Below are 25,391 nucleotides of genomic sequence, written 5' to 3' on the forward strand. Positions count from 1 at the left end.
GGTGACGCGCACGCATGGGAGGCTGATTTTTCAAATGACGCGGACGCGTAAGGCATGCGTTCCCGCGTGACTCTCTGCTTCTTTTCTACCTTGTTTTGAATGCACCTATGATGCGGACACGTCAGCGACGCTTGCGCGTCGCGTGCTTCTTTTTTTATTTTTATTTTTTTATATGCAGAATGCAAATGCAGATGCAGGCTATATGTAGAGAATATGAGAAGAGTCATTAACAAAAAGTAAAATAAAACTAAGACTGAAACAGAACAATCAAACCATGGTTGGTTGTCTCCCACCTAGCACTTTGCTTTTACGTCCTTAAGTTGGACGTTCTTCAAGCTCATTCTGCTTCTGTTGGTGGGTCTTCCAAAAGGAAGACCTCTAGTTCTTTGTGATCCTTAATCTTTTCTCCATGATAAAGCTTTAGGCGATGTCCGTTGACCTTTATGAATTTGGAGCTAGAAGGATGACTGATAAACCACAATTTTATGGTTTATATTGTGTTTAATTGTGTGGTTTTATCAAATCTTTACCCACTTATTCATTAAATAAGCATGCATTTATCATTCCTTCCCAAAAATTCTTTATGCTTGAAAACTTGCTTCCTAGAGACTTTTAATTTTGTATTTTAATTCTCCTTTATTCCATTCGATGCCGTGATCTGTGTGTTAAGTGTTTCAGGCTTTATAGGGCATGAATGACTTGGAGATTAGAAAAGAAGCTTGCAAAAATGGAAGAAACACAAGAAATTAAGGAGATGACCAGTGAGAAGTGACGCGGGTGCATGGCTCACGCGACCGCGCGACATAGAGGAAATTGCAGTGACGCGGACGCATGGCTCACGCGACCGCGCGGATTGGAAACTGCACCAGTGACGCGAAGGCGTAGACGACGCGCATGCGTGGAAAGGCAAAACGCTGGATGACGCGAACGCCTGGATGACACGATTGTGTGACATGCGCGATCTGCAGAATCTGCAGAATTTGCTGGGGGCGATTTTGGGCCCTGTTTTGACCCAATTTTCGGCCCAGAAAAGCATATTAGAGCCAAGAAACATGCAGAGACGAAAAACAACATTCATTCCATCTAGTTTTAGTTCTTAGATCTGATTTTACTCCTCCTCTAGGTTTTTTCTCTACACATTCATAGTTCTTAGGATTTGATTTTATTGCTTTTTGGATTGGAACATTGAGAAGAGTTATTACCTCCGTCAAGACTTTGTCATTCTAGTTTGTTTCCTTATCTGTCGCTTACTTTTCCATGTCCTTTATTTATTCAGAATTACTATTGGATTATTTCAGAATTTATTAATATAAGAATTACTTTTATTTTTAATTGATCGTTTTAATTACTATTTATCATGTCTTTCTTTATTTTCCTTTCTTATGTTGTGAAGTTTACATTCATAATGAGCGAGTAGTTCCATACTTTGATGGGGAGTTGATTGAAAGGATGACCTTAAGTTAGAATGCTCAAGAGAAAAATTGTAATTGGGTTTATCATTGGATTGTCCTCTAGTCACTGATACTAATCCTTTTCCAGGGAAAGGATTGGAACTTGTGAAAAGAAATAGCCTTCTAACTTGCTTGATTTTCCTCTACCTAGTAAGGGATAACTAAGCAAAACAACCTTCAATTATCAATTAATCTTGAGAGTACTCCAACAAGAATAGGGCTTCCAACTAATCTACTCCCAGTCAAGGTTTTTATTAAAATTACATAATTTCTCTGATTTAATTTCCTGTTTATCAACTCAAACCATTTTTAGAAAACATCTGATTAATAAAAATAGCTCATCTTTTTGCAACTCGTTGGGAGACGACCTGGGATTCATACTCCCAGTATTTTCATTTTAATTTTGTGACAACCCTTTTTAAATTGATAAACGAATTTTCGGTTGGTTAAGAACTGTACTTGCAACGTATCTCTTATAACAATTTCTTAACTCGCCAATTTCCGCCACGTCAATTTTTGGCACCGTTGCCGAGGAGTTGCAATAGAGTGCTAAGTTATTGATTGGAATTTATTTATTTGCATTTTATTTTATTTTGCTACTATGAGCTACATGTTTCTTTCGTTAAATGACGCGTTCACTTCCTGATCGAAGCTTGCCAGTATTTGATCCTGAGATTAAAAGAACTATCTCACGAATAACGCAAGCTCGGCATCGGTTAGTCCTCTCCGAGGGCGAATCTGAAACGTCACTTGAGGAAGAAACAAGCTCCCTTTCTGCTGATTCGGTTGATTTACGTGCAGGTGACATGGCAGCACTTAGAAGAATTACTATCCAGGAGGCTGGAGCCCCTGATTTTACAATGCAACCGTTTCAAGCGCATCACCCAGCAGTGGCCACAAACTTTGAAATAAAGACTACACTGCTCAACTTGATGCCTAAGTTTCATGAATTACCTGCTCAAGAGCCTATCAAGCACCTGAGAGATTTCCAAGCAGCCTGTTCTACTGTCAGGCGCGATGGTGCAAATGAAACTTCTATTCTGTTGAAAGCTTTCCCATTCTCTCTTGAGGGAAAAGCAAGAGAGTGGTACTACACTCAACTCGCAGCAACCATTTCTGACTGGGATACGCTTAGAAGAAAATTTTTGGAAAAATTCTTCCCAGCTGAAGTTACTGATAAACTGAGGAAAGACATTTCCATGATTGTTCAGGACGAATCCGAGACTCTCTACGAATACTGGGAGCGCTTCAACAACCTTCTGGAAGCATGCCCCCACCATATGATTTACAAGATAGTGTTGTTCGGCTACGTCACACAGGACATGAGGCCCCAAGATAAGACCACATTGGAAAGTGCTAGCAATGGGTCTATGAAAAAGTACAAGACCACTGATGAGGCATGGCAATTGATCAGCGACTTGGCTGAGTTTACAAGGAATCACAGGCAGAAATAAAGCCGCTCAAAGGCTGTTGCAGAGGTATCTTCTAGCAAAGAAACTACTGCTCTGGCTCAGAGTATATGTGAAATGACCAACTTACTGAAGCAGATGCAGTTGAGTCAACAACAAGCACAACAAAGCCAACAGTTAGTCCCACAGAGAGTATGTGGGATCTGTGCCGATTACAACCATTATACTGATGAATGTCCATAGCTCCAGCAGGAAAACAATACTGTGGCAGCCACTCATAACTTCTATGACCGCCCCAACCAAGGGTACAATCAAGGTGGCAGTTACAGCCATGGATGGCAGGACAACTCTAACCAGAATTGGAGGGACAATTCTAACCAGAATTGGAGGGACAACAATAACAGAGGAGGCAGAGACAATCAAGGATATCAGAGGTGGAATAATAACAACAACAGGCAGCAGAACCATAACCAGCCTTACAGAGCACCTCACCTGAGGCAGTCCCAAGGACCACAACACAACCAACAACAAGTTCTGCAGATCACTCAATCTAATTCCTCTCCGAGTGACGATACTCTTCAATCCATTGCACAAGGACAAAGGAACATGGAAAGTTCACTTAATGGCCTAGCATCCGCTATACAAGCTCTCATCTCTCAGCTGGCACCACCCAATACTTCAAACATTCAACAGGTAAGCTCTAGTGGAATTCCTTCTCAACCCTTATCCAATCCAAAGGGTGGCATCAATGCCATTACCCTAAGGTCCAGAACCACATTGCAAGAGAGGAATCAGGAGGAGCCAAGCCTGCCAGAACACACCTCAGTTAAAGAGGTAGTGGAAATAGAAGATATTGAGGAGGAAGAGGATATACAGAACACGGCTGAAGAAGAAGAAGCTCAATCACAGGAAGAAGCACCAAGGGGCGCAGACACTGTAGAAAACGCTATTCCTATTCCATTCCCACAACTTGCAAGGAAGCCCAGGAAGCAGTTGGAACCTAATCCCAAAATGGTAGAAATATTCAAAAAGGTTGAGATAATTGTTCCCCTTTTTGATGTTATTCAACAAATACCTAAATACACAAAGTTTCTAAAAGATTTATGTATACATAAAGACAAAATTAATTAATTAGAGACTATTCCTTTAGGTAGTTCTATATCTGCTTTAATGGGAGGTATACCTGAAAAGTGTAGTGATCTAGGTCCATGTATGGTTAATTATACTATTGGTGGTTTGGTATTTTCTGACTGCATATGTGATTTAAGAGCATGTGTGAGTATAATGCCTTTGTCTATATATGATATTTTGAGGCTCCCTCCCTTAAAAAGGTCGGCAGCTCGTTTTGTGTTAGCAGATAAAAGCATTATTACAGTGGGCATTAAATGGCTCACATTCCCCATTGATTTTTATATCCTGGAGATGCCCAAAAATGACTCAAAGAAGCCATCATCAATCCTACTCGGAAGACCATTCCTGAAGACCTCGAAGTTCAAATTGGATGCTTTTTCAGGAACATACTCTTTTGAAATAGACGGCCGAGTGGTAAGCTTCAATCTGAATGGAGTTATGAAGCATCCTCCAAAAGATCATTCTATCCTCCAGTGTGACATCATAGATGAAACTGTAGCTGAAGTTCACCAGGAGGAGTTCGAAGAGAAGTACATAGGACAAGGTCCGAGTGTGGAGACACTTTCTGAAGACAATGAAAGTACTTTACCATTGTCACTAGCTCCAGATAATCCAGAGCCTGACCATGAGCAGAGGCTAGAATTAAAACCCTCCATCCACACCTCAAATATGCTTACCTTGAGGACAAGCAGAAGTTTCCAGTTATCATTGCACGGGAACTCACTTCTCAACAAGAAGAGTAGTTACTTAGTGTGCTGAGGAGGCACAAGAAGGCAATTGGGTGGAGTTTGGAAGACATAGTAGGCATCAACCCTCAAGTTTGTGAGCACGGAATATTTTTAGAAGAGGGAGCAAGGCCTGTTCGTCAACCCCAGAGAAGATTGAATCCCACTATTTTGGAGGTTGTCAAAAAGGAAGTGACCAGACTACTAGAGGCAGATATCATCTACCCCATCTCAGATAGTGAATGGGTAAGCCCAGTACAAGTGGTGCCCAAGAAGTCTGGAGTCACTACAGTGAAGAATGAGCATGGAGAGCTCATAGCAACCAGAGTACAGAACGCCTGGAGGGTCTGCATTGATTACAGGCGCCTAAACCAGGCCACCCGTAAGGATCACTATCCTCTTCCATTCATTGATCAAATGCTGGATCGCCTGTCAGGTAAATCGCATTATTGCTTTTTAGATGGTTACACAGGTTATTTCCAGATTCATATAGCTCCTGAAGATCAGGAAAAGACTACTTTTACATGTCCTTTTGGGACTTATGCTTACAAGAGGATGCCATTTGGCTTGTGCAATGCACCAGCTACTTTCCAAAGGTGCATGATGAGTCTTTTCTCTGATCTTATTGAGGACTGTATGGAGGTTTTTATGGATGATTTTAGTGTTTATGGTGACTCCTTTAGCCTTTGCTTAGATGGTTTATCTAGAGTATTAGATAGATGTGTCAGTACAAACCTTGTATTAAATTTTGAAAAATGTCACTTTATGGTTAAACAAGGGATTGTACTAGGACATGTTGTATCTAATACTAGCATTTCTGTAGATCCAGCAAAGGTGGATGTTATTTCTAGTTTACCTTACCCCTTCTCTGTGAGGGAAGTCCGTTCGTTCCTTGGCCATGCAAGTTTTTTTCGGAGATTCATTAAGGACTTCAGTAAGGCAGCACTTCCCTTGTCTAGATTACTGCAGAAAGATATTGAGTTCGAGTTCAGTGAGGATTGCAAACAAGCGTTTGATAAACTGAAGACTGCCCTGACTCAAGCTCCAACTGTGAGAGGACCTGACTGGAGCCAGGCATTCGAAATCATGTGCGACGCCTCCAACCATGCAGTAGGAGCAGCGCTGGCTCAGCGTGAAGGTAAGGACCCCTTTGTAATTGCTTATGCGTCTAAAACTTTAGACACTGCTCAATCTAACTACACTACTACTGAGAAAGAGCTTCTTGCTATTGTTTTTGCTCTGGATAAATTCTGAGCCTATTTACTTGGTACTAAAGTAGCAGTGTATTCAGACCACGCAGCTCTAAAGTATTTATTAGCTAAAAAGAAATCCAAACCAAGGCTTATACGTTGGATACTGCTACTACAAGAATTTGATTTAGAAATAAAGGATAGGAGTGGAAACCAGAATTTAGTGGCAGACCACTTGAGTCGCCTTGAGCACATTAAGGATGACTCCACTCCTATAGCTAATAATTTCCCTTTTGATAACCTGCAAGCATATCTGAGGTAGTCCCTTGGTATGCACCTGTAGCTAATTATCTAGTTAGCCGCACTTTTCCTCCAAACTTTACTAAGCATCAAAGAGACAAGCTGAAAAGCGAGTCCAAATATTATATATGGGATGACCCATATTTATGGAGATGTGGCACTGACCAGGTAATTAGAAGGTGTGTGTCTCAATCAGAATTCCAGTCCATCTTAGAGGCCTGTCACTCATCTGAGAGTGGAGGACATTTTGGCCCTCAACGGACAGCTAGAAAAATCTTGGACTGTGGATTCTGGTGGCCTACTCTTTTTAAAGACGCTACTGAATTTTGTAAATCCTGTTTCCCATGCCCAAAATTTGGTAATATATCCTGGAGGGATGAGATGCCTCAACAAATTATGCTTTTTTGTGAAATTTTTTATGTTTGGGGCATTGACTTCATGGGTCCATTTCCAAATTCTAATGGTTATTTTTATATATTGTTAGCTGTAGATTACATTTCTAAATGGGTGGAAGCAATTTCTACCCGCACTGATGATGCTAACACTGTTGTTTTCTTTGTTAGAAACCACATTATTTGTCGCTTTGGATCACCACGAGCAATCGTGAGCGATCAAGGCACCCATTTTTGTAACAGGAGACTAACAGGATTACTGAAGAAGCATGGGATAATTCATAAAGTAGCAACAGCCTACCATCCTCAAACTAATGGGCAAGCCGAGGTGTCAAACAGAGAGATAAAGCGTATATTGCAGAAGATAGTCAAACCTCATAGAAGAGACTGGAGCACCAGGCTACAAGATGTACTTTGGGCATACAGAACAGCATATAAGACACCCATTGGGATGAGTCCCTTTCGCTTAGTTTATGGAAAAGCCTGTCATCTCCCAGTTGAAGTAGAGCACAAAGCCTTTTGGGCGGTAAAGGAGTGCAACATGGGATTTGAGAAAGCCGGAGCTGAAAGGAAGTTGCAACTGCAAGAATTGGAAAGCCTTCGCCTGGAAGCCTATGAGAACTCGAGGCTGTACAAGGAAAAGATGAAGGTTGTACATGATCAGCACATCAAGAGGAAAGAGTTCCAACATGGGGACTTAGTTCTCCTTTACAAATCTAGACTGAGGCTCATGCCAGGCAAGTTGAGATCAAGATGGGAAGGTCCATACAGAGTAGAGAAGGCTGAGCCGTACGGAGTTTTTCACCTAAGTCATCCTTCAAGCTCTGAACTCATCAAAGTTAATGGACACCGTTTGAAGCTATATCATGGTGAGAAGGTGACGAAAAATAAGGAGTTAATGAATTTGAATCCACGCGAACGCATGGGGCATGCGGTCGCGTGGCTAGGGTGGAAAAAGGGTTGACGTGATCGCGTGAGTGATGCGATCGCATGAAATAGGAAGAAGGATGAATGACGCGGTCGCATGAGGCATGCGACTGCGTCGCTGGAATTTGTGCAAAATGCACAATTCCAGCGTCGTTTCAGCGCAACTCTCTGTCTCCTTTGGGGTGTTGTGCAACCCACGCGACGCGAACGCGTCGCTCACGCTTTCGCATGGGATAGGTTTTGTGTAAGTGACGCATTTGCGTCGGGGACGCGAACACGTGGGCCGTTTGTCCTAGACGCATGACAGCCGCACGATTCCAGCCCAGATTTCTGGGCGTTGGATTTTTATGCCGATTTCCAGATCATGCAGCCGCGTGAATGATGCGGACGCGTGGAAGGTGGTTTTCGCAATTGACGCGAACGCTTTAGCGATGCGATCACGTCGCGCGCCTTCCTTTTCTCTCTTTTTTTTTATTCTATACAAATATGCAGTTATGCAGTATGTAATGCCAATGCAAATGCTTACGAATACTATCCAGGTTCAATGAAAATAAAACAATATAAGAATAAACAAAACGAAGTAAAATGGAAACAGGAACGATCATACCATGGTGGGTTGTCTCCCACCTAGCACTTTTAGTTAAAGTCCTTAAGTTGGACATTAGATGAGCTTCCTGTTATGGTGGCTTATGCTTAAATTCATCCATAAATCTCTACCAATGTTTGGAATGCCAACAGCCTCTGGAGTCCCATACTAGGCATGTGAAACCTTTGAGTAGCTTCAAACAAGTCCTCAGGCTCCTGGGGTGACGAATATCAGAATAGATTCCAGGATCCCAAACTTTGCTTTTAAATCCGCCTTCGTCTTGATCTATATTCTTCGATCCGGGCGGTTTAGAAATTGTATTCTCACCAGAATGACCAAACGCCTTCCGAGACCCATTCAATTGAACTTGGTACCAATCCGTGCACTTTGAATTGGAGCGTGGGACCTTATTGAACCTTACGCACCAGCTCTGAGTACGAGCCATTTTCCTCTTACTCTTAAAGCCGCAGAGAGCTCTAAGCTGGCCATCTATTTCAAGCAAACCATATTCAAGTGGAAAAATAAAGTTAAAGGTTAAGGATTATACCCACTTGAAGCTTGTATTAGGTGGTAATGGCCTTGGGACAGGTGTTTCCAGTGGTTCTGTAAGTTCTACTCCCTTGTGATCTTATGTGAATTCCTCCACTTCTTTGCAAAATTCTTCAGCTGCAACTGCGTCCTGATTAAAGTTTTCTATGTCTTCCTCATCACTTAAGTCATACGTTGGAGGTTGAGAGAAATCTACCTCGACGTCATCTTCGTATTCACTTGGACAAGGTTCTTCAGGTTCAAGGAATTCAGTTGCAAATGTGAGTTTGTGACTAGGAGAGCTTGATTCGTGATTATTACTGCCTATGGAATCAACTTCTTGGTCTGTTCCGTCCAATTTTTCATAGGGCATATGCTGTGGAGGTCGTGCACTATCATCCTTTGCATTAAATTCGGACTTCTCAGTGGAATCCTTTACAGTTCTTGATTCCCATGGAGTTTCAGCATCTCCTAAATCTTCAGCCACTTCTTCCTCTGCAACTATTTTGGCTTCCTCCACTTGTTCCAATACAAAGCCATGTTCCTCATTGTCCACTGAAGTTTCTAGTGTTTCCTTCATGCTACGCTCTTCTTTTGATTCTCCACATGCTACCATGGGAGTACTTCGGGTTCTCAGATATCGGGAAGCTATTAAATTTACCACCTCAGTTACGGTAGTAATGAGTTCCAGTACGCCCTTTTCTATCTTTGCTTGCCCTTGAAGAAGAACACGAAGTTTGTCATTCACTGGAGGTTGGGGTGGGTGTGAGGTCTCATTGGTTGGGGGAGAGGATTCAAAGTAAGAATGTGGTGGTTCTTAGGAGTAATTGGATTGGGATTGTGGTGGATAAGGGTCATATGGTGCTGAATGGTGAAAAGAAACTTGTGAGTGTGGTGGTCTAAAGTTATGTTGAGAGGATGGTCTATAGGCACAGGGTGGGGCTTGTTGGTAGTTACAAGGCTGTCCACCATATCTATTAGCTTGGTTTGCATTGTATAATGGTCTTTGTCCATGATATCTTGGAGGGTGTTGTTGCCTAAAGGGTTGATCAAATCCTCTTGGATCCATCCATCTTTGATTTCTTAGACCTTGATGCATATTCCTGCTATAACTTCCGTTTCCTTCAACACTATTAGAACCAAACTCAAAGCGAGAGGGGTGAGAATTCATAGTAGCTAAAAGAGGTAAAAAGGAAAACAAAAAACAATTAAACAAATAAATGAAAAATATTTACAATAACCAATAATAAGGCACACGTTTGCAATTCCCCGACAACGGCGCCATTTTGACAATCAAAACTATAAAACTATGACGCGATCGCGTGACATGCGCGATCTGCAGAATCTGCAGAATTCGCTGGGGGTGATTTTGGGTCCTGTTTTGACCCAGTTTTTGGCCCAGAAAAGCATATTAGAGCCAGGGAACATGCAGAGACAAAAAACAACATTCATTCCATCTAGTTTTAGTTCTTAGATCTGATTTTACTCCTCCTCTAGGTTTTCTCTCTACACATTCATAGTTCTTAGGATTTGATTTTATTGCTTTTTGGATTGGAACATTGAGAAGAGTTATTACCTCCGTCAAGACTTCGTCATTCTAGTTTGTTTCCTTATATGTCGCTTACTTTTTCATGTCCTTTATTTATTCAAAATTACTATTGGATTATTTTCGAATTTATTAATATAAGAATTACTTTTATTTTTAATTGATCGTTTTAATTACTATTTATCATGTCTTTCTTTATTTCCCTTTCTTATGGTGTGAAGTTTACATTCATAATGAGCGAGTAGTTCCATACTTTGATGGGGAGTTGATTGAAAGGATGATCTTGAGTTGGAATGCTCAAGAAAAAAATTGTAATTGGGTTTATCATTGGATTGTCCTCTAGTCACTGATACTAATCCTTTCCCAGAGAAAGGATTGGACCTTGTGAATAGAAATAGCCTTCTAACTTGCTTGACTTTCCTCTACCTAGTAAGGGATAACTAAGCAGAACAACCTTCAATTATCAATTAATCTTGAGAGTACTCCAACAAGAATAGGGCTTCCAACTAATCTACTCCCAGTCAAGGTTTTTATTAAAATTACATAATTTCTCTGATTTAATTTTCTGTTTATCAACTCAAACCATTTTTAGAAAACATCTAATTAATAAAAATAGCACATCTTTCTGCAACTCGTTGGGAGACGACCTGGGATTCATACTCCCAGTATTTTAATTTTAATTTTGTGACAACCCTTTTTAAATTGATAAACAGATTTTCGGTTGGTTAAGAACTGTACTTGCAACGTATCTCTTATAACAATTTCTTAACTCGCCAATTTCCGCCACGTCAATGACACAGGTAAAAAACTTTGTATGGCTCTGCCTTCTCTACTCTGTAGGGACCTTCCCATCTTGATCTCAGTTTACCTGGCATGAGTCTCAGTCTGGAGTTATAAAGAAGAACTAACTCCACTGGTCTGAATTTTCTCCTTTTTATGTGCTTGTCATGGACAACCTTCATCTTCTCCTTGTATCGCCTAGAGTTGTCATATGCTTCTAGGCGAAGATTCTCCAATTCTGCTAGTTGCAGCTTCCTTTCAGCACCAGCTTCTTCAAAATTCATGTTGCACTCCCTCACAGCCCAGAAAACCTTGTGTTCCACCTCTACTGGAAGGTGGCAAGCCTTTCCGTATACTAAGCGGAAGGGGCTTATCCCAATGGGTGTTTTGTATGCTGTTCTATATGCCCAGAGTGCATCTTGTAGTCTGGCACTCCAGTCCTTTCTATGAGGCTTTACTATCTTCTCCAGAATGTGTTTACCTCCCTGTTAGACACTTCTACTTGTCCATTGATTTGGGGATGATAAGCTGTTGCTACTTTATGAACAATCCCATGCTTCTTCAGTAATTCTGTTAGTCTCCTCTTACAAAAGTGAGTGCCTTGATCACTCACGATTGCTCGTGGTGATCCAAAGCGGCAAATAATATGGTTTCTAACAAAGGAAACAACAGTGTTAGCATCATCAGTACGGGTAGGAATTGCTTCCACCCATTTAAAAACATAATCTATAGCTAACAGTATATAAAGGTAACCATTAGAGTTTGGAAATGGACCCATGAAGTCAATGCCCTAAACATCAAAAATTTCACAGAAAAGCATAATCTGTTGAGGTATCTCATCCCTCTTGGATATATTACCAAATCTTTGGCATGGGAAACAAGATTTACAAAATACAGCAGCATCTTTAAAAAGAGTAGGCCACCAGAATCCACAGTCTAAAATTTTTCTAACTGTTCTTTGAGGGCCAAAATGTCCTCCACTCTCAGAAGAGTGGCAGGCCTCTAAAATGGACTGGAATTCTGATTGGAGCACACACCTTCTAATTACCTGGTCAGTACCACACTTCCATAAATATGGGTCATCCCATATATAATATTTAGACTCGCTTTTCAGCTTGTCCCTTTGATGTTTAGTAAAATTGGGAGGGAAAGTATGGCTAACTAGATAATTGGCTACAGGTGCATACCAAGGAACTACTTCGGATACTGCTTGCAAACTATCAAATGGGAAAGTATCATTGATAGGAGTGGAGTCATCCTTAATGTGTTCAAGGCGACTCAAGTGGTCTGCCACTAAATTCTGGTTACCACTCCTATCCTTAATTTCTAAATCAAATTCTTGTAGCAACAATATCCATCGTATCAACCTTGGTTTGGACTCTTTTTTTAGCTAATAAATATTTTAGAGCTGCATGGTCTGAGTACACTACTACCTTAGTACCAAGTAAATAGGCTCGGAATTTATCCAGAGCAAAAACAATAGCTAGAAGCTCTTTTTCAGTAGTAGTGTAATTAGACTGAGCAGCGTCTAAGGTTTTAGACGCATAAGCAATTACGAAAGGATCCTTACCTTCGCGCTGAGCCAGCGCTGCTCCTACGGCATGGTTGGAGGCATCACACATAATCTCAAATGGCTGGCTCCAGTCTGGTCCTCTCACAATTAGAGCTTGAGTCAGGGCGATCTTCAGCTTATCAAATGCTTGCATGCAATCTTCACTGAACTCGAACTCAATATCTTTCTGCAACAGTCTGGATAAAGGTAATGCTACCTTACTGAAGTCCTTAATGAATCTCCTGTAAAAACTTGCATGGCCAAGGAACGAACGGACTTCCCTCATGGAGGAGGGGTAAGATAAACTAGAAATGATATCCACATTTGCTGGATCTACAGAAATACCAGTATTAGAAATAACATGTCCTAGAACAATCCCTTGTTTTACCATAAAGTGACACTTTTCAAAATTCAATACAAGGTTTGAACTAACACACCTGTCTAATACTCTAGCTAAACTATCCAAGCAAAGGTTAAATAAATCACCATATACGCTAAAATCATCCATAAATACTTCCATACAGTTCTCAATAATATCTGAAAAGATACTCATCATGCATCTTTGGAAAGTAGCCGGTGCATTACATAAGCCAAAAGGCATCCTTTTGTATGCATACGTTCCAAAGGGACATATAAAAGTAGTCTTCTCCTGATCTTCAGGAGCTATATGAATTTGAAAATAGCCTGTATAACCATCTAAAAAACAGTAATGGGATTTACCTGACAGGCGATCAAGCATCTGATCAATAAATGGTAAGGGGTAGTGATCCTTGCGAGTAGCTTGGTTGAGACGCCTATAGTCAATGCAAACCCTCCATGAATTCTGCACTCTAGTTGTCAGGAGCTCTCCATGCTCATTTTTCACTGTTGTGACTCCAGACTTCTTGGGCACCACTTGTACTGGACTGACCCATTCACTGTCTGAGATGGGGTAAATGATATCTGCTTCAAGTAGCCTGGTCACTTCTTTCTTGACAACTTCTAAGATGGTGGGATTCAATCTTCTTTGGGGTTGACGGACGGGTTTTGATTCCTCTTCTAAGTATATTCTGTGCTCACAAACTTGAGGGCTGATGCCTACTATATCTGCCAAGCTCCATCCAATTGCTTTCTTGTACTTTCTCAGCACACTGAGCAGTTGCTCCTCCTGTTGTGAAGTGAGTTCCCTTGCAATGATAACTGGGAACTTCTGATTATCCTCAAGGTAAGCATACTTGAGGTGTGGAGGAAGGGACTTCAATTCCAATTTCTGCTCTTGGCTAGGCTCTGGATCATCCAGGGCTAGTGATAATGGTAAAGTGTCTTCATTGTGTTCAGAGGGTGTCCCCACACTTGGACCTTGCTCCATGTGCTTCTCTTTTACTTCTTCTTGGTGAAATTCAGCTACAGTTTCATCAATGATGTCGCACTGGAAGATAGAATGATCTTCTGGAGGGTGCTTCATAGCTTCATTTAAACTGAAACTCACTGTTCTGCCATCTATCTCAAAGGAGTAAGTTCCTGAGAATGCATCCAGCTTGAACTTCGAAGTCTTCAAGAATGGTCTTCCAAGTAGGATTGATGATGGTCTTCCTGAGTCATTAGGGGGCATTTCCAGGATTTAGAAGTCAATGAGAAATGTGAGCCCCTAAATGCTCACTAATACATCTTCAACAATTCCAACTACTGTAATAATGCTTTTATCTGCTAACACAAAAAGAGCTGCCGACCTTTTTAAGGGAGGAAGCCTTAAGGTATCATATATAGACAATGGCATTATACTAACACACGCTCCTAAGTCACACATGCAATTAGAAAATATTACACCTCCAATGGTACAGTTTACCATACATGGACCTGGATCACTACATTTTTCAGGTATACCTCCCATTAAAGCAGATATAGAACTGCCTAAAGGAATAGTTTCTAATTCATTAATTTTATCTTTGTGTATGCATAAATCCTTCAGAAACTTTGCATATTTAGGTACTTGCTGAATAACATCAAAAAGGAGAACAATTACCTCAACCTTTTTGAAAATTTCTACCATTTTGGGATCAAGTTCCATCTGCTTTCTGGACTTCCTTGCAAGATGTGGAAACAGGATAGGAATGGCGCCACTTGTTTCTTCTGCATCCTTTGGTGGTTCATTCCTTTGCTGAGCTACTTCTTCCTCAACCTTGTCTTGTACTTCCTCTTCTTCTTCGGCATCTTCCACTTCTATCACATCCTCAGCTGGGGCGTGTACTTGTGGGCTTGGCTCCTCTTGGTTCCTCTCTTGAAGTGTGGTTCCGAACCTCAAAGTAATGGCATTGATGCCACCCTTGGGGTTAGGTAAAGGTTGAGAAGGAATTCCACTGGAGTTTAAAGGTTGGTTAGTGGAAGTAGATAATGAATCTATACAGGCAGCGAGAGCTTGTAAAGTGGCATTCAGACCATTTAGAGTAGAGTTCAGTGTAGTCTGCATGTCTTGTTGTCCTTGTGCAAGAGAACGAAGCATCTCGTCATTTGATGAGGAAGTGGGATAAGTGATCTGAGGGACCTGTTGTTGGTTTTGCTGGGGTCCTTGTGATTGCCTTAGGTGAGGAGCTCTGTAAGGTTGGTTCTCATTCTACTGTCTATTGTTGTTATTCCACCTCTGGTTTCCTTGGTTGTCTTTGCCTCTTCTGTTATAGTTGTCCCTCCAGCCATGGTTGGAATTATCCCTCTAACCTTGGTTGGAGTTGTCCTACTATCCTTGGTTATAGTTGTAGCCTTGTTGATTGTATCCTTGATTTGGACAGTCATAGAAGTAATGAGTGGCTGCCACAGTATTGTCTTCTTGTTAGAGCTGCGAGCATTCGTCAGTATAATGACTATAATTAGCACATATGCCGCATATTCTTTGGGGGACTAACTGTTGGCTTTGTTGTGGTGGGGAAGGCTGAGCTTGCTGTTGTTGATTTAACTGTAATTGCTTCAGTAGGTTGGTCATTTCACATATACTCTGTGTAAGAGCAGAAGTCTCAGTGCTAGAAGAAACTTATGCAACAGCTTTCGAGTGGCTATTTCTGTTCCTGTGATTCCTGGTAAAGTCAGCTAAGTCGCTAATCAGTTGACATGCTTCATCTGCGGTCTTGTATTTCTTCAGAGAATCATTACTAGCACCATCTAGTGTAGTTTTATCCCGAGGCTTCATGCCTTGACTGAAATAGCTTATCAACACTAGCCTGTCGATCATGTGATGGGGGCATGCGTCCAGAAGGTTCTTAAAACGCTCCCAGTACTCATAGAGAGTTTCTGATTCACCTTGAACAATGCATGAGATCTCTTTTCTCAGTTTGTCTGTAACTTCAGCTGGAAAATATTTTTCTAAAATTCTCTCCTGAGCGTATCCCAGTTGGTAACAGTTGCTTCAGGTTGGGAGTAGTACCACTCCCTCGCCTTTCCCTCTAGAGAAAACGGGAAGGCAGTTAACAAAATAGAAGTTTCATTCGCACCCTGACGTCTAACAGTAGAACAGGCTGTCTGAAAATCGCTGAGGTGCTTGATGGGCTCCTGAGCAGGTAAGCCATGAAACTTGGGCATCAAGTTGATTAATGCAGTCTTCAGTTCAAAATCTGCAGCCAGAGTTAGATGATGCACTTGATACGGCTGCATTGTAAAATCTGGGGCTCTAGCTTCCTGGAGAGTAATCCTCCTAGGTGCTGCCATTCTATCTGCACGTGAATTAACTGAATCAGTAGTAAAAGAGCTTGTTTTGCTCTCGGATGGCGGTTCAGATTCGCCCTCAGATGAGACTGGTGAATCGATAACAATCACTTCACCACCCTCATAGGCTAACCGACGTCGAGCTCACCTAATACGTGAAATAGTTCTTTCAATTTTAGGATCAAATGTGGCTAAGCTCGGATCAGGCAGTGAACGCGTCATTCAATGAAAGAAACATATAGCTCATGGTAAAAATAAAAAAAATAAAATATGCAAATAAAAAATAAAAATAAAAAATATGTATACTGATTAATAATTTAGCACACAATTGCAACTCCCCAACAACGGCGCCAAAAACTGGTGCGTGGCAGAAGTTAGGCCAATTAAGATATTATAATATAATAGAACAGCGTTGCGGGTATAGCTCTTAACCAGTTAAAATCTGCCTCACCAATTTAGAAGAGTGTCACAAAAATTTAGAATAGAAAAATACTGCGAGTATGAGTCCCAGGTCGTCTCCCAACGAGTTGCAAGGAAGTGTTCTATTTTATTAATTAGGAAATTCCAAGAGAGTTGAGTTTGGATAATGAGTAATTAAATAATTGTAAATTAAAGCAATAAAAACTAAGAATGATTATTAATATTCTAGATAAAAAGCCTTGACTGGGGGAATGATTAATTAGAAGTTCTATCCTTGTTGGGGTCTCTTAAGTGTAGTATTAAAAAGGTTGTTGTTTTCACTTAGTTAACTCTTACTAAATAAAGGAAAGTCAAGTGATTGAGCTAACTCTTATTTGCAAATCCTAGTCCTCTCCCTTGGAAAGGTCTAGCGTTAGTAAATACAGAACTAGCCAACAACTTCCAGTTTAATCAGCACTTAAGCCTTCCATCTCAAGTGTCTCCTTTTAATCAACCCCCATGTCAAGTAGGGAATCTACTTCATTGACATGAATATAATGCTCATAGAAATATAAGAAGAAGACATGATAAATTAAATAAAATAGGGATTCAAAACTAATTAAAAGTAAAAGTAATTTTTTGCATTAACAATCCATGAAAATAATTCAATTACTACTTTAAACAAGAATTAAGAATATGGAATAAATAAAAGAGTAAGTAAGGAAACAAACTAGAATAGTATCTTCAACAGAGGTAATGACTCTTCAATATCCAAAAGCAAAAGCAATAAACTGGGAATGTAAAGAGAACCTAGAGGAAGAGTAATCCTCTCTAAATTCAGATCTAAAAACCTAAAACTATCCTAATAAGAATGTATCAATGTGTGTAAAGTTGTCTTTTGAGTCTCTGCATGTTCCCTGGCTTTATTCTGTGTTTCTAGACCGAAAACTGGGTCAAAACACAGCCCGAAATCGCCCCCAGCATTTTCTGTTAATTCTGCAGATCGCGCATGTCATGCGTACGCGTCGTCCACGCATTCGCGTCATTCAGCGATTTTCCTTGTCACGCGTATGCGTTGTCCACGCGTTTGCGTCATTTGTGCAAACTCCAATCCACGCGTACGCGTCAGGCACGCGCACGCGTCGCTGCGATTTTCTCCATTCCACGCACTCGCGTGAGCCATGCGCGCGCGTCGGTGTTCACTGGTCATCTCCTTAGTTTCTTGTGTTCCTTCCATTTTTGCAAGCTTCCTCTCCATTCTCTAAGCCATTCCTGCCCTATAAAGCCTGAAACACTTAACACACGGATCACGGCATCGAATGGTATAAAGGAGAATTAAAATATACAAATTAAAGATCTCTAGGAAGCAAGTTTTCAACCATAGAACAATACTAGAAAGGGAAATGTAAAATCATGCAATTAGTATGAATAAGTGGGTGAAGACTTGATGAAACCACTCAATAAAACACAAGATAAACCATAAAATAGTGGTTTATCACTGCCTTGTTGATTGTATCCTTGATTCGGGCGGTCATAGAAGTTATGAGTAGCTGCCACAGTGTTGTCTTCTTATTGGAGCTGCGGGCATTCATCAGTATAATGACTATAATCAGCACAGATTCCGCATACTCTTTGGGGGACTAACTGTTGGCTTTGTTGTGGTGGGGAAGGCTGAGCTTCTTGTTATTGGTTCAACTGCATTTGCTTCAATAGGTTGGTCATTTCACATATACTCTGTGTAAGAGCAGAGGTCTCAGTGCTAGAGGAAACTTCTGCAACAACTTTTGAGTGGTTGTTCCTGTGCCTGTGATTCCTGGTGGACTCAGTTAAGTCGCTGATCAGTTACCATGCTTCATCTGCGGTCTTGTACTTTTTCAGAGAACCATTACTAGCACCATCTAGTGTAGTTTTATCCCGAGGCTACATGCCTTGAGTGAAGTAACTGATTAACACTAGCCTGTCAATCATGTGATGGGGGCATGCGTATAGAAGGTTTTTAAAATGCTCCTAGTACTCATAAAGAGTCTCTGATTCTCCTTGAACAATGCAGGAGATCTCTTTCCTCAGTGTGTCTGTAACTTCAGTTGGAAAGTATTCTTTCAAGAATTCTCTCCTGAGCGTATCCCAGTTGGTAACAGTTGCTTCAGGTTGGGAGTAGTACCACTCCCTCGCCTTTTTCCTCAAGAGAAAATGGGAAGACGATTAACAGAATAGAAGTTTTATTTGCACCATGACGCCTTACAGTAGAACAGGCTGTCTAAAAATCTCTGAGGTGCTTGATGGGCTCCTGAGCAGGTAAGCCATGAAACTTGGGCATCAAGTTGATTAATGCAGTCTTCAGCTCAAAATCTACAGCCAGAGTTGGATGATGCACTTGATATGGCTGCAATGTAAAATCTGGAGCTTGTTATATGCACGTGAATCAACTGAATCAATAGTAAAGGAGCTTATTTCTCTCTTAGATGGCGGTTCAGATTCACCCTCAGATGAGACTGGTGAATTGATAACAATCACTTCACCACCCTCAGAGGCTAACCGACGTCGAGCACGCCTAATACATGAAATAGTTCTTTCAATTTCAGGATCAAATGCGGCTAAGCTTGGATCAGGCAACGAACGCGTCATTCAATGAAAGAAACATATAGCTCATGGTAATAAATTAAAATAAAATATGCAAATAAAATAAAAATATGTACACTAATTAATAATTTAGCACACAATTGCAACTCCCCGGCAACGGCGCCAAAAAACTGATGCGTGGTAGAAGTTAGACCAATTAAGAGATTATAATATAATAGAACAGCATTGTGAGTATAGCTCTTAACCAGCAAAAATCTGCCTCATCAATTTAGAAAGGTTGTCACAAAAGTTTAGAATAAAAATACTGAGAGTATGAGTCCCAGGTCGTCTCCCAACGAGTTGCTAGAAAGGGTGCTAATTTATTAATTTGGAGTTTTCCGAGAGTTTTGAGAATTGATTAACAGAAAATAAACAATTGTAGTTTAGTGCAATGAAAATAAAAAGGAATTTATATTATTCAAAATAAAAAGCCTTGACTGGGGAAATGATTAATTGAAAGTTCTGTCCTTGTTAGAATTCTCTCAAGTGTAGTATAAAGAGGTTATTATTTTTACTTAGTTAACCCTTACTAAATAAAGGAAAGTCAAGTGATTGAGCTAACTTTTATTTGCAAATCCTAGTCCTCTCCCTTGGGAAGGTCTAGCGTTAGTAAATACAGAATTAGCCAACAACTTCCAATTTAACTAACCACTTGAGCATTCCAACTCAAGTGTCTCCTCTTAATCAACCCCTATGTCAAGTAGGGAATCTACTCTATTGACATCGATACCATCTTCGTTATTGGGAGTTTGGAATAGAAAAGAGACATAATAATTTAAATAAAATAGAGATTCAAAATTAATTAAAAGTAAAAGTAATCCTTTGCATTAACAATCCATGAAAATAATCCAATTACCACTTTAAACAAGAATTAAGAATATGGAATAAATAAATAAAAGAGTAAGGAAACAAACTAGAATAGTATCTTCAACGGAGGTGATGACTCTTCAATATCCAAAAGCAAAGCAATAAACTATGAATGTAAAGGAAAACTAGAGGAAGAGTAACTCTCTCTCTGATTCAGATCTAAAAATCTAAAACTATCCTAATGAGAATATGTGAATGTGTATGTCTCTGTGTGTTGAGTCTCTGCTTGTTCCCTAGCTATATTCTGTGTTTCTGGGCCGAAAACTGGGTCAAAACGCGGCCCAAAATCGCCCCCAGCATTTTCTGTTAATTTTGTAGATCGCGCAGATCACGCGTACGCGTCAGTCACGCGTGCACGTTATTTGGCGAATTTCCTCGTCACGCGTACGCGTCATCCATGCGTGCGCGTCATCTTGCAGAACTCCATTCCACGCGTACGCGTCAAGCACGTGCATACGTCGCTGCAATTTTCTCCATTCCGCACGCTCGAGTGAGCCATGCGCGCGCGTCGGTGCTCGCTGGTCATCTCCTTAGTTTCTTGTGTTTCTTCCATTTTTGCAAGCTTCCTCTCCATTCTCTAAGCCATTCCTGCCCTATAAAGCTTGAAATACTTAACACACAGATCACGGCATCGAATGGTATAAAGGAGAATTAAAATATACTAATTAAAGATCTCTAGGAAGCAAGTTTTCAACCATAGAATAAAACTAGGAAGGGAAATATAAAATCATGCAAATCATATGAATAAGTAGGTAAGGATTTGATAAAACCACTCAATTAAACACAAGATAAACCATAAAATAGTGGTTTATCACTCCACTAGGGATGAGTCCCTTCCGGATTGTCTATGGGAAGGCGTGCCACCTCCCGGTTGAAATTGAACATAAGGCCTATTGGGCAGTCAAGCAATGCAACATGGACTTCACCAAGGCGTTCATAGAAAGGAAGTTGCAACTAGAAGAACTTGAATGTCTTAGGATAGAGGCCTATGAGAATGCAAGGATCTATAAGGAGAAGACTAAGGCATTTCATGATCACTATATCTGCAAGAAAGATTTCCAAGAGGGTGATGAAGTTCTTCTATACAATTCGAGACTTAGGTTCATGCCCAAAAAGCTCCATTCAAGGTGGGATGGTCCCTTTAAAGTAAAGGAAGTGAAGTCTTATGGAGTGGTTAAGCTATTCCACCCTCAAAGTGGTGCAACATTCAAAGTGAACGACCACAGGGTAAAGAAGTATCATGGTCATAAGTCACCAAAGGAATTGGAGGTGTTCCTTCTTGAGGATGCACCTAAAGGAGGAGAGTCTTGAGCTCATGACCGTCCAACTTAAGGACGTTAAAGAAAAGTGCTAGGTGAGAGACATCCCATCATGGTATGATTCTCCTTGTACATAGTTTCTTGCATGTAGTTTTAGAGTCTTTGTTTGATTTTGTGATTGTTTGATTTTGTGAGTTTGTCTAAGTGTGCTTGATTTTGTTTGATCTTGTTGAGCTTGTTAGAGTCTTCATGAGGATTTCATTGATCTTGGTATAGTTAAATTGGTAATTTTGAAGAAAATGCTTACTTTTAAGTATGGCATGAAATTTTAAGTGTTTTTGAAGTATCTAGCTTGAATGATTGCCAAGATTGTGTTATAATTGTCTTTCCTCATGTTTATGAAAAAAAGGGGAGTTCCATGCGTAAGCGTGGACGACGCGTACGCGTCGATTTCATTGCTGCAACTCCTGGTACAAAAACCAGAGAGTTGCAATGGAATTGTGTGGGAGGGGTGCCAGAAGCACAATCCCCTGCCACGCGTGCACGTCAGCTGACGCCTACGCGTCCCTGGATTTTTCGCGCACCCACGCATGAGCGTGGATGACGCGCACGCGTTGTAGGCTGATCTTGGAATTCCTGGTACAAAAGCCAGAGAGTTACGCCGATATTGTGCAGATTTCATACGTGGAGTACAATTGCTCCCCACGCGTAAGAATGGACGACGCGTACGTGTCAGTTGCTCTTTTCACCATACGTGCGTACGCGTGGATGAGGCGCACGCGTCACATTGCCAACGCAGCTAAAGTGCAGCGCGCCCTGTTCTCCTTCTTTCTTTATTTTCTTTCCTCTATTCCTTCTTCCCTTCTTCTTTCCTCTTTCCACCTCTTTTCCGCCCACAACCACCGGCGACCTCAACCACCGATGACCACCACCTCCAGTAGTCCCACATCTTCTCTCTCTTCTATTCTCACTTACACTCAACCTCACCTTCTTCCTCCTTCCAAGGTCTTATTTCTCTTTCTCTTTTGATTTTTTAAAAAAATTCCCTCTTTATAATTGCATTTAATTACTCGACTCTCTTTCTTCTTAGTTGCATTTTGATTTTGTTGTTTATAATTCATTTTTTGTTTCTTTTCTTTCTTTCTATATTCTTCCATGGGTGTTAAACTTCAATGTATTTCTTGCATTGGTAGGTTATTTTGATATTTCTTGGCTTATTTATGTTACATGGTGTTGTTTTGATGATTGGCATTTCACTTTTGGTTTATTACATTCTTGAATTTCTCAAGCATGCTTGTTGTTTGGAAGATGCACACCAAGTGTTTGTTAAAAAGCACCAATGACATCTTAGTTCAAATTTGATATTATACTTTCAACTTAGTGCTTCTTTCTCATTACACTTGCTTTTCTTCATGTGCATTGAGCCTATTGTGCTTATTCTTTACCATCTATGTGCTCATTACCTATGACTTGCTTCTTTGTAGCATATTGCATGATTTATGATTTCACCTTCTCTAACCCCACCTTATTCCATTTGCGTGCTTTATTGTCTTGGGGTTAGACTAAGTGAATGGTTTTCTTGTGTTTAGTACTTTTCTTTCATGTGTTACTTATTGTTGTTATTGATGCTTGAGCCCATTCTTCTCATGCTTTACACGTGCATGCTTCTCTCACTCTTGCATCTCATACTAGTGATATGCCTCCATGATTATATTGTTGTCTTGCTTACATGTTGCAATTGCCATGTCTTCAGAATGCTTTACTCCTTTGTGGCATTATCTCTCACTTGCATGTTGTTATTTAAGTGTTGTTTCTTTGAGTTAATGTTTTCCCTTTTCCTTCCTTTTTCAGGATGGCCACCAAAAAGGGCAAGCAAAAGGCTTCGAAATAGTCGCCTACAAAGAGGGCACCTCAAAGAACAACTACCAAGGCATGCCCTGCACCAAAAGTTAAGCCTCCCTCCAAGAGGGCGAAAAGGGTCATTCATATTGATGAGGCAGAGAAGGGCAACCCTGCGAAGGGCTCTGCAAGGTTCACCAATTGCTTTTGTGAGCTAATGTTCCCCATTTTGGTTGAAAGGAATTATTATTTTGAACATCTCCTTGTTCCTCCAGAACACCTTGTTCAGTTTGTGGTACCCCACATTGAGCGACGACAGTGGGAATTTCTCAATCAGAGACCGCAGGAAGCTAATCTTTCTTGGGTGGTGGAGTTTTACTCCAACTATCACTCACCTTCTCTTTAGTCAATTCTTGTGCGCCGGAAGCAAGTCCCCATATCGAAGGAAGCCATTCAGCGGATACTTAAAGTTTTGCTAGTGCCGGATGGGACGGATGGCTACCAAGAAGCCCTACTACAGCGCAACAGACTCGGTTTTGATTGGGGTTCTGTCCATAGGGTCATTGCCCAACTGGGAGAACAATGGACCTAAGGGAGAGCCAAGGCCCGGCCTAAGTGCATTTCAGCACAAGCACTTACTGTGGAGGCTAGAGTGTGGGCCCAAATCATGTCCCACTACGTACTTCCGAGCACTCATGAGTTCTCAATCACAGCGAACTTGGCCATTCTTGTCTGGTGCATCCTCACTGAGAGACCTATTAACATTCCTTACCTCATCTGGCAAGCAATGGGCCGTGTTCATACTAAGGGCAACCTCCCATTTTCCGCCTTGGTAGTGGATTTGATTGCTGCTATCGGAGTTCCCCACGAGGCCACGGACATGAAGGCGATAATTTCAGCAAAGGACGACGTTGTCCCGAGTGGAAAGTACATTAAGCCTCTTGCGGGAACCGCAAGGCTCGACATGTCCATTCCTTCTGACATTCCAACCACCTCATCGGCACCATAGAAGTCATCCTACCAATTGCTTGTTGAGCTCACTCAAAAGGTAGACCAGAATGAGCGGCAGAACAAATGCCGCTATGCCTACTTGAAGAAGCTCTTGGGTTGTGCTAACCCACCTATGGAGGAGCCAGACACTTCAGAATCCACTTCAGACCAACGCGAAGCGAGCACTCAAGCGATGGATTGTGGAAGTGCCAACCCCAATTCCACCTTGCGCATTACTGATAGCACGGAGGACCGTGCAAATCTCTAAATTGTGGGAAAGTCGTTTACCGACTTCCGTAGGTAACAACCCCTTTCTCTAACACCCATATCTTAGTTGTCTTTGTTAATTAACATAATTTGCTTTTTAAAGTTAGTTGTATTGCATGATAGCTTTAGAGCTTGTACATATTCCACTTATCTTTGTGTTAGAACTACTTGGTTAGAGTGACGATTCTTTTTTAAGAAACTGTTTTTAGGGTACCCTACCAATTTGAAAAAAAATTTGTGTGTGAACTTGCTTGAAGGAATTAATTTTGGAATAGGTTTTTGAGCTAAGAACATACAAGCATGTGAGTTTTGAGCTTAATTGCGTGGTTACATCATATAACCACTTATTTCCATTCTTGTGTGCATTATTCTCTTTCTATGATTATAATCCTTGATTTGTTTGATTCTTTATGTCCATTATTCTGTGTATGAATGCATTTATATGACTGAGGCCGTTATTTCAATAGCTCACTTACCCAAATAGCCTTACCTTTTATCTACCATTGTTAGCCAAATTTGAGCCCATGTTCGACCCCCTTTTGTTCTTTAGTTTAGCACATCACTACCCCTAAGTGAAAAACAATAAATATCCTCTAATTTGGATCTTTGATTAGTTTAGGCTAGTGAGGGTGTATGTCATTTAAGCAGGAGGGAAGCTTGGGAATATTGGTAGAGGTAAAAGTATTTTTGTATTTTTATTGAAAATATTAGGAATTGGGTATATACTTATGCATTGAATGTTTAGACCATATGCATTGGTACCGTTGTAGATAATTCATCAAAAGAAAAAGAAAAGAGAAAAATAAAAAAAATATGTAGAAAAAGACATAGAAAAATAAAAGAAAGGAAAAAAATATATGAAAAAGAAGAAGCAATAAAAAGGGGACGAAATGCCCCAAGGTGAAGCCAATAATAACCAATGCATATGGGTTGTGAATTGAAAAAGAATGCATGAGTGTGTGAAA

The 25,391-nt window shown here is 40.7% G+C and overlaps 1 protein-coding gene and 1 non-coding gene across 2 annotated transcripts; both read left to right on the forward strand.

Annotated features, from left to right (window-relative positions):
* Window positions 1–15,714: 15,714 nt before the first annotated feature.
* On the forward strand, window positions 15,715–15,818 carry LOC112780409 (small nucleolar RNA R71). The gene has a single exon (XR_003191249.1). It is a non-coding gene; the product is annotated as a small nucleolar RNA R71 (small nucleolar RNA).
* Window positions 15,819–20,986: 5,168 nt separating this feature from the next.
* LOC112778772 (uncharacterized) lies at window positions 20,987–21,382 on the forward strand. The gene has a single exon (XM_025823058.1). The coding sequence runs from the start codon at window positions 20,987–20,989 to the stop codon at window positions 21,380–21,382; it is 396 nt and encodes a 131-aa protein (XP_025678843.1).
* Window positions 21,383–25,391: the final 4,009 nt, after the last annotated feature.

Source organism: Arachis hypogaea, chromosome 19 (genome assembly GCF_003086295.3).
Source record: "Arachis hypogaea cultivar Tifrunner chromosome 19, arahy.Tifrunner.gnm2.J5K5, whole genome shotgun sequence".
In the NCBI taxonomy this organism is placed as follows: domain Eukaryota; kingdom Viridiplantae; phylum Streptophyta; class Magnoliopsida; order Fabales; family Fabaceae; genus Arachis; species Arachis hypogaea.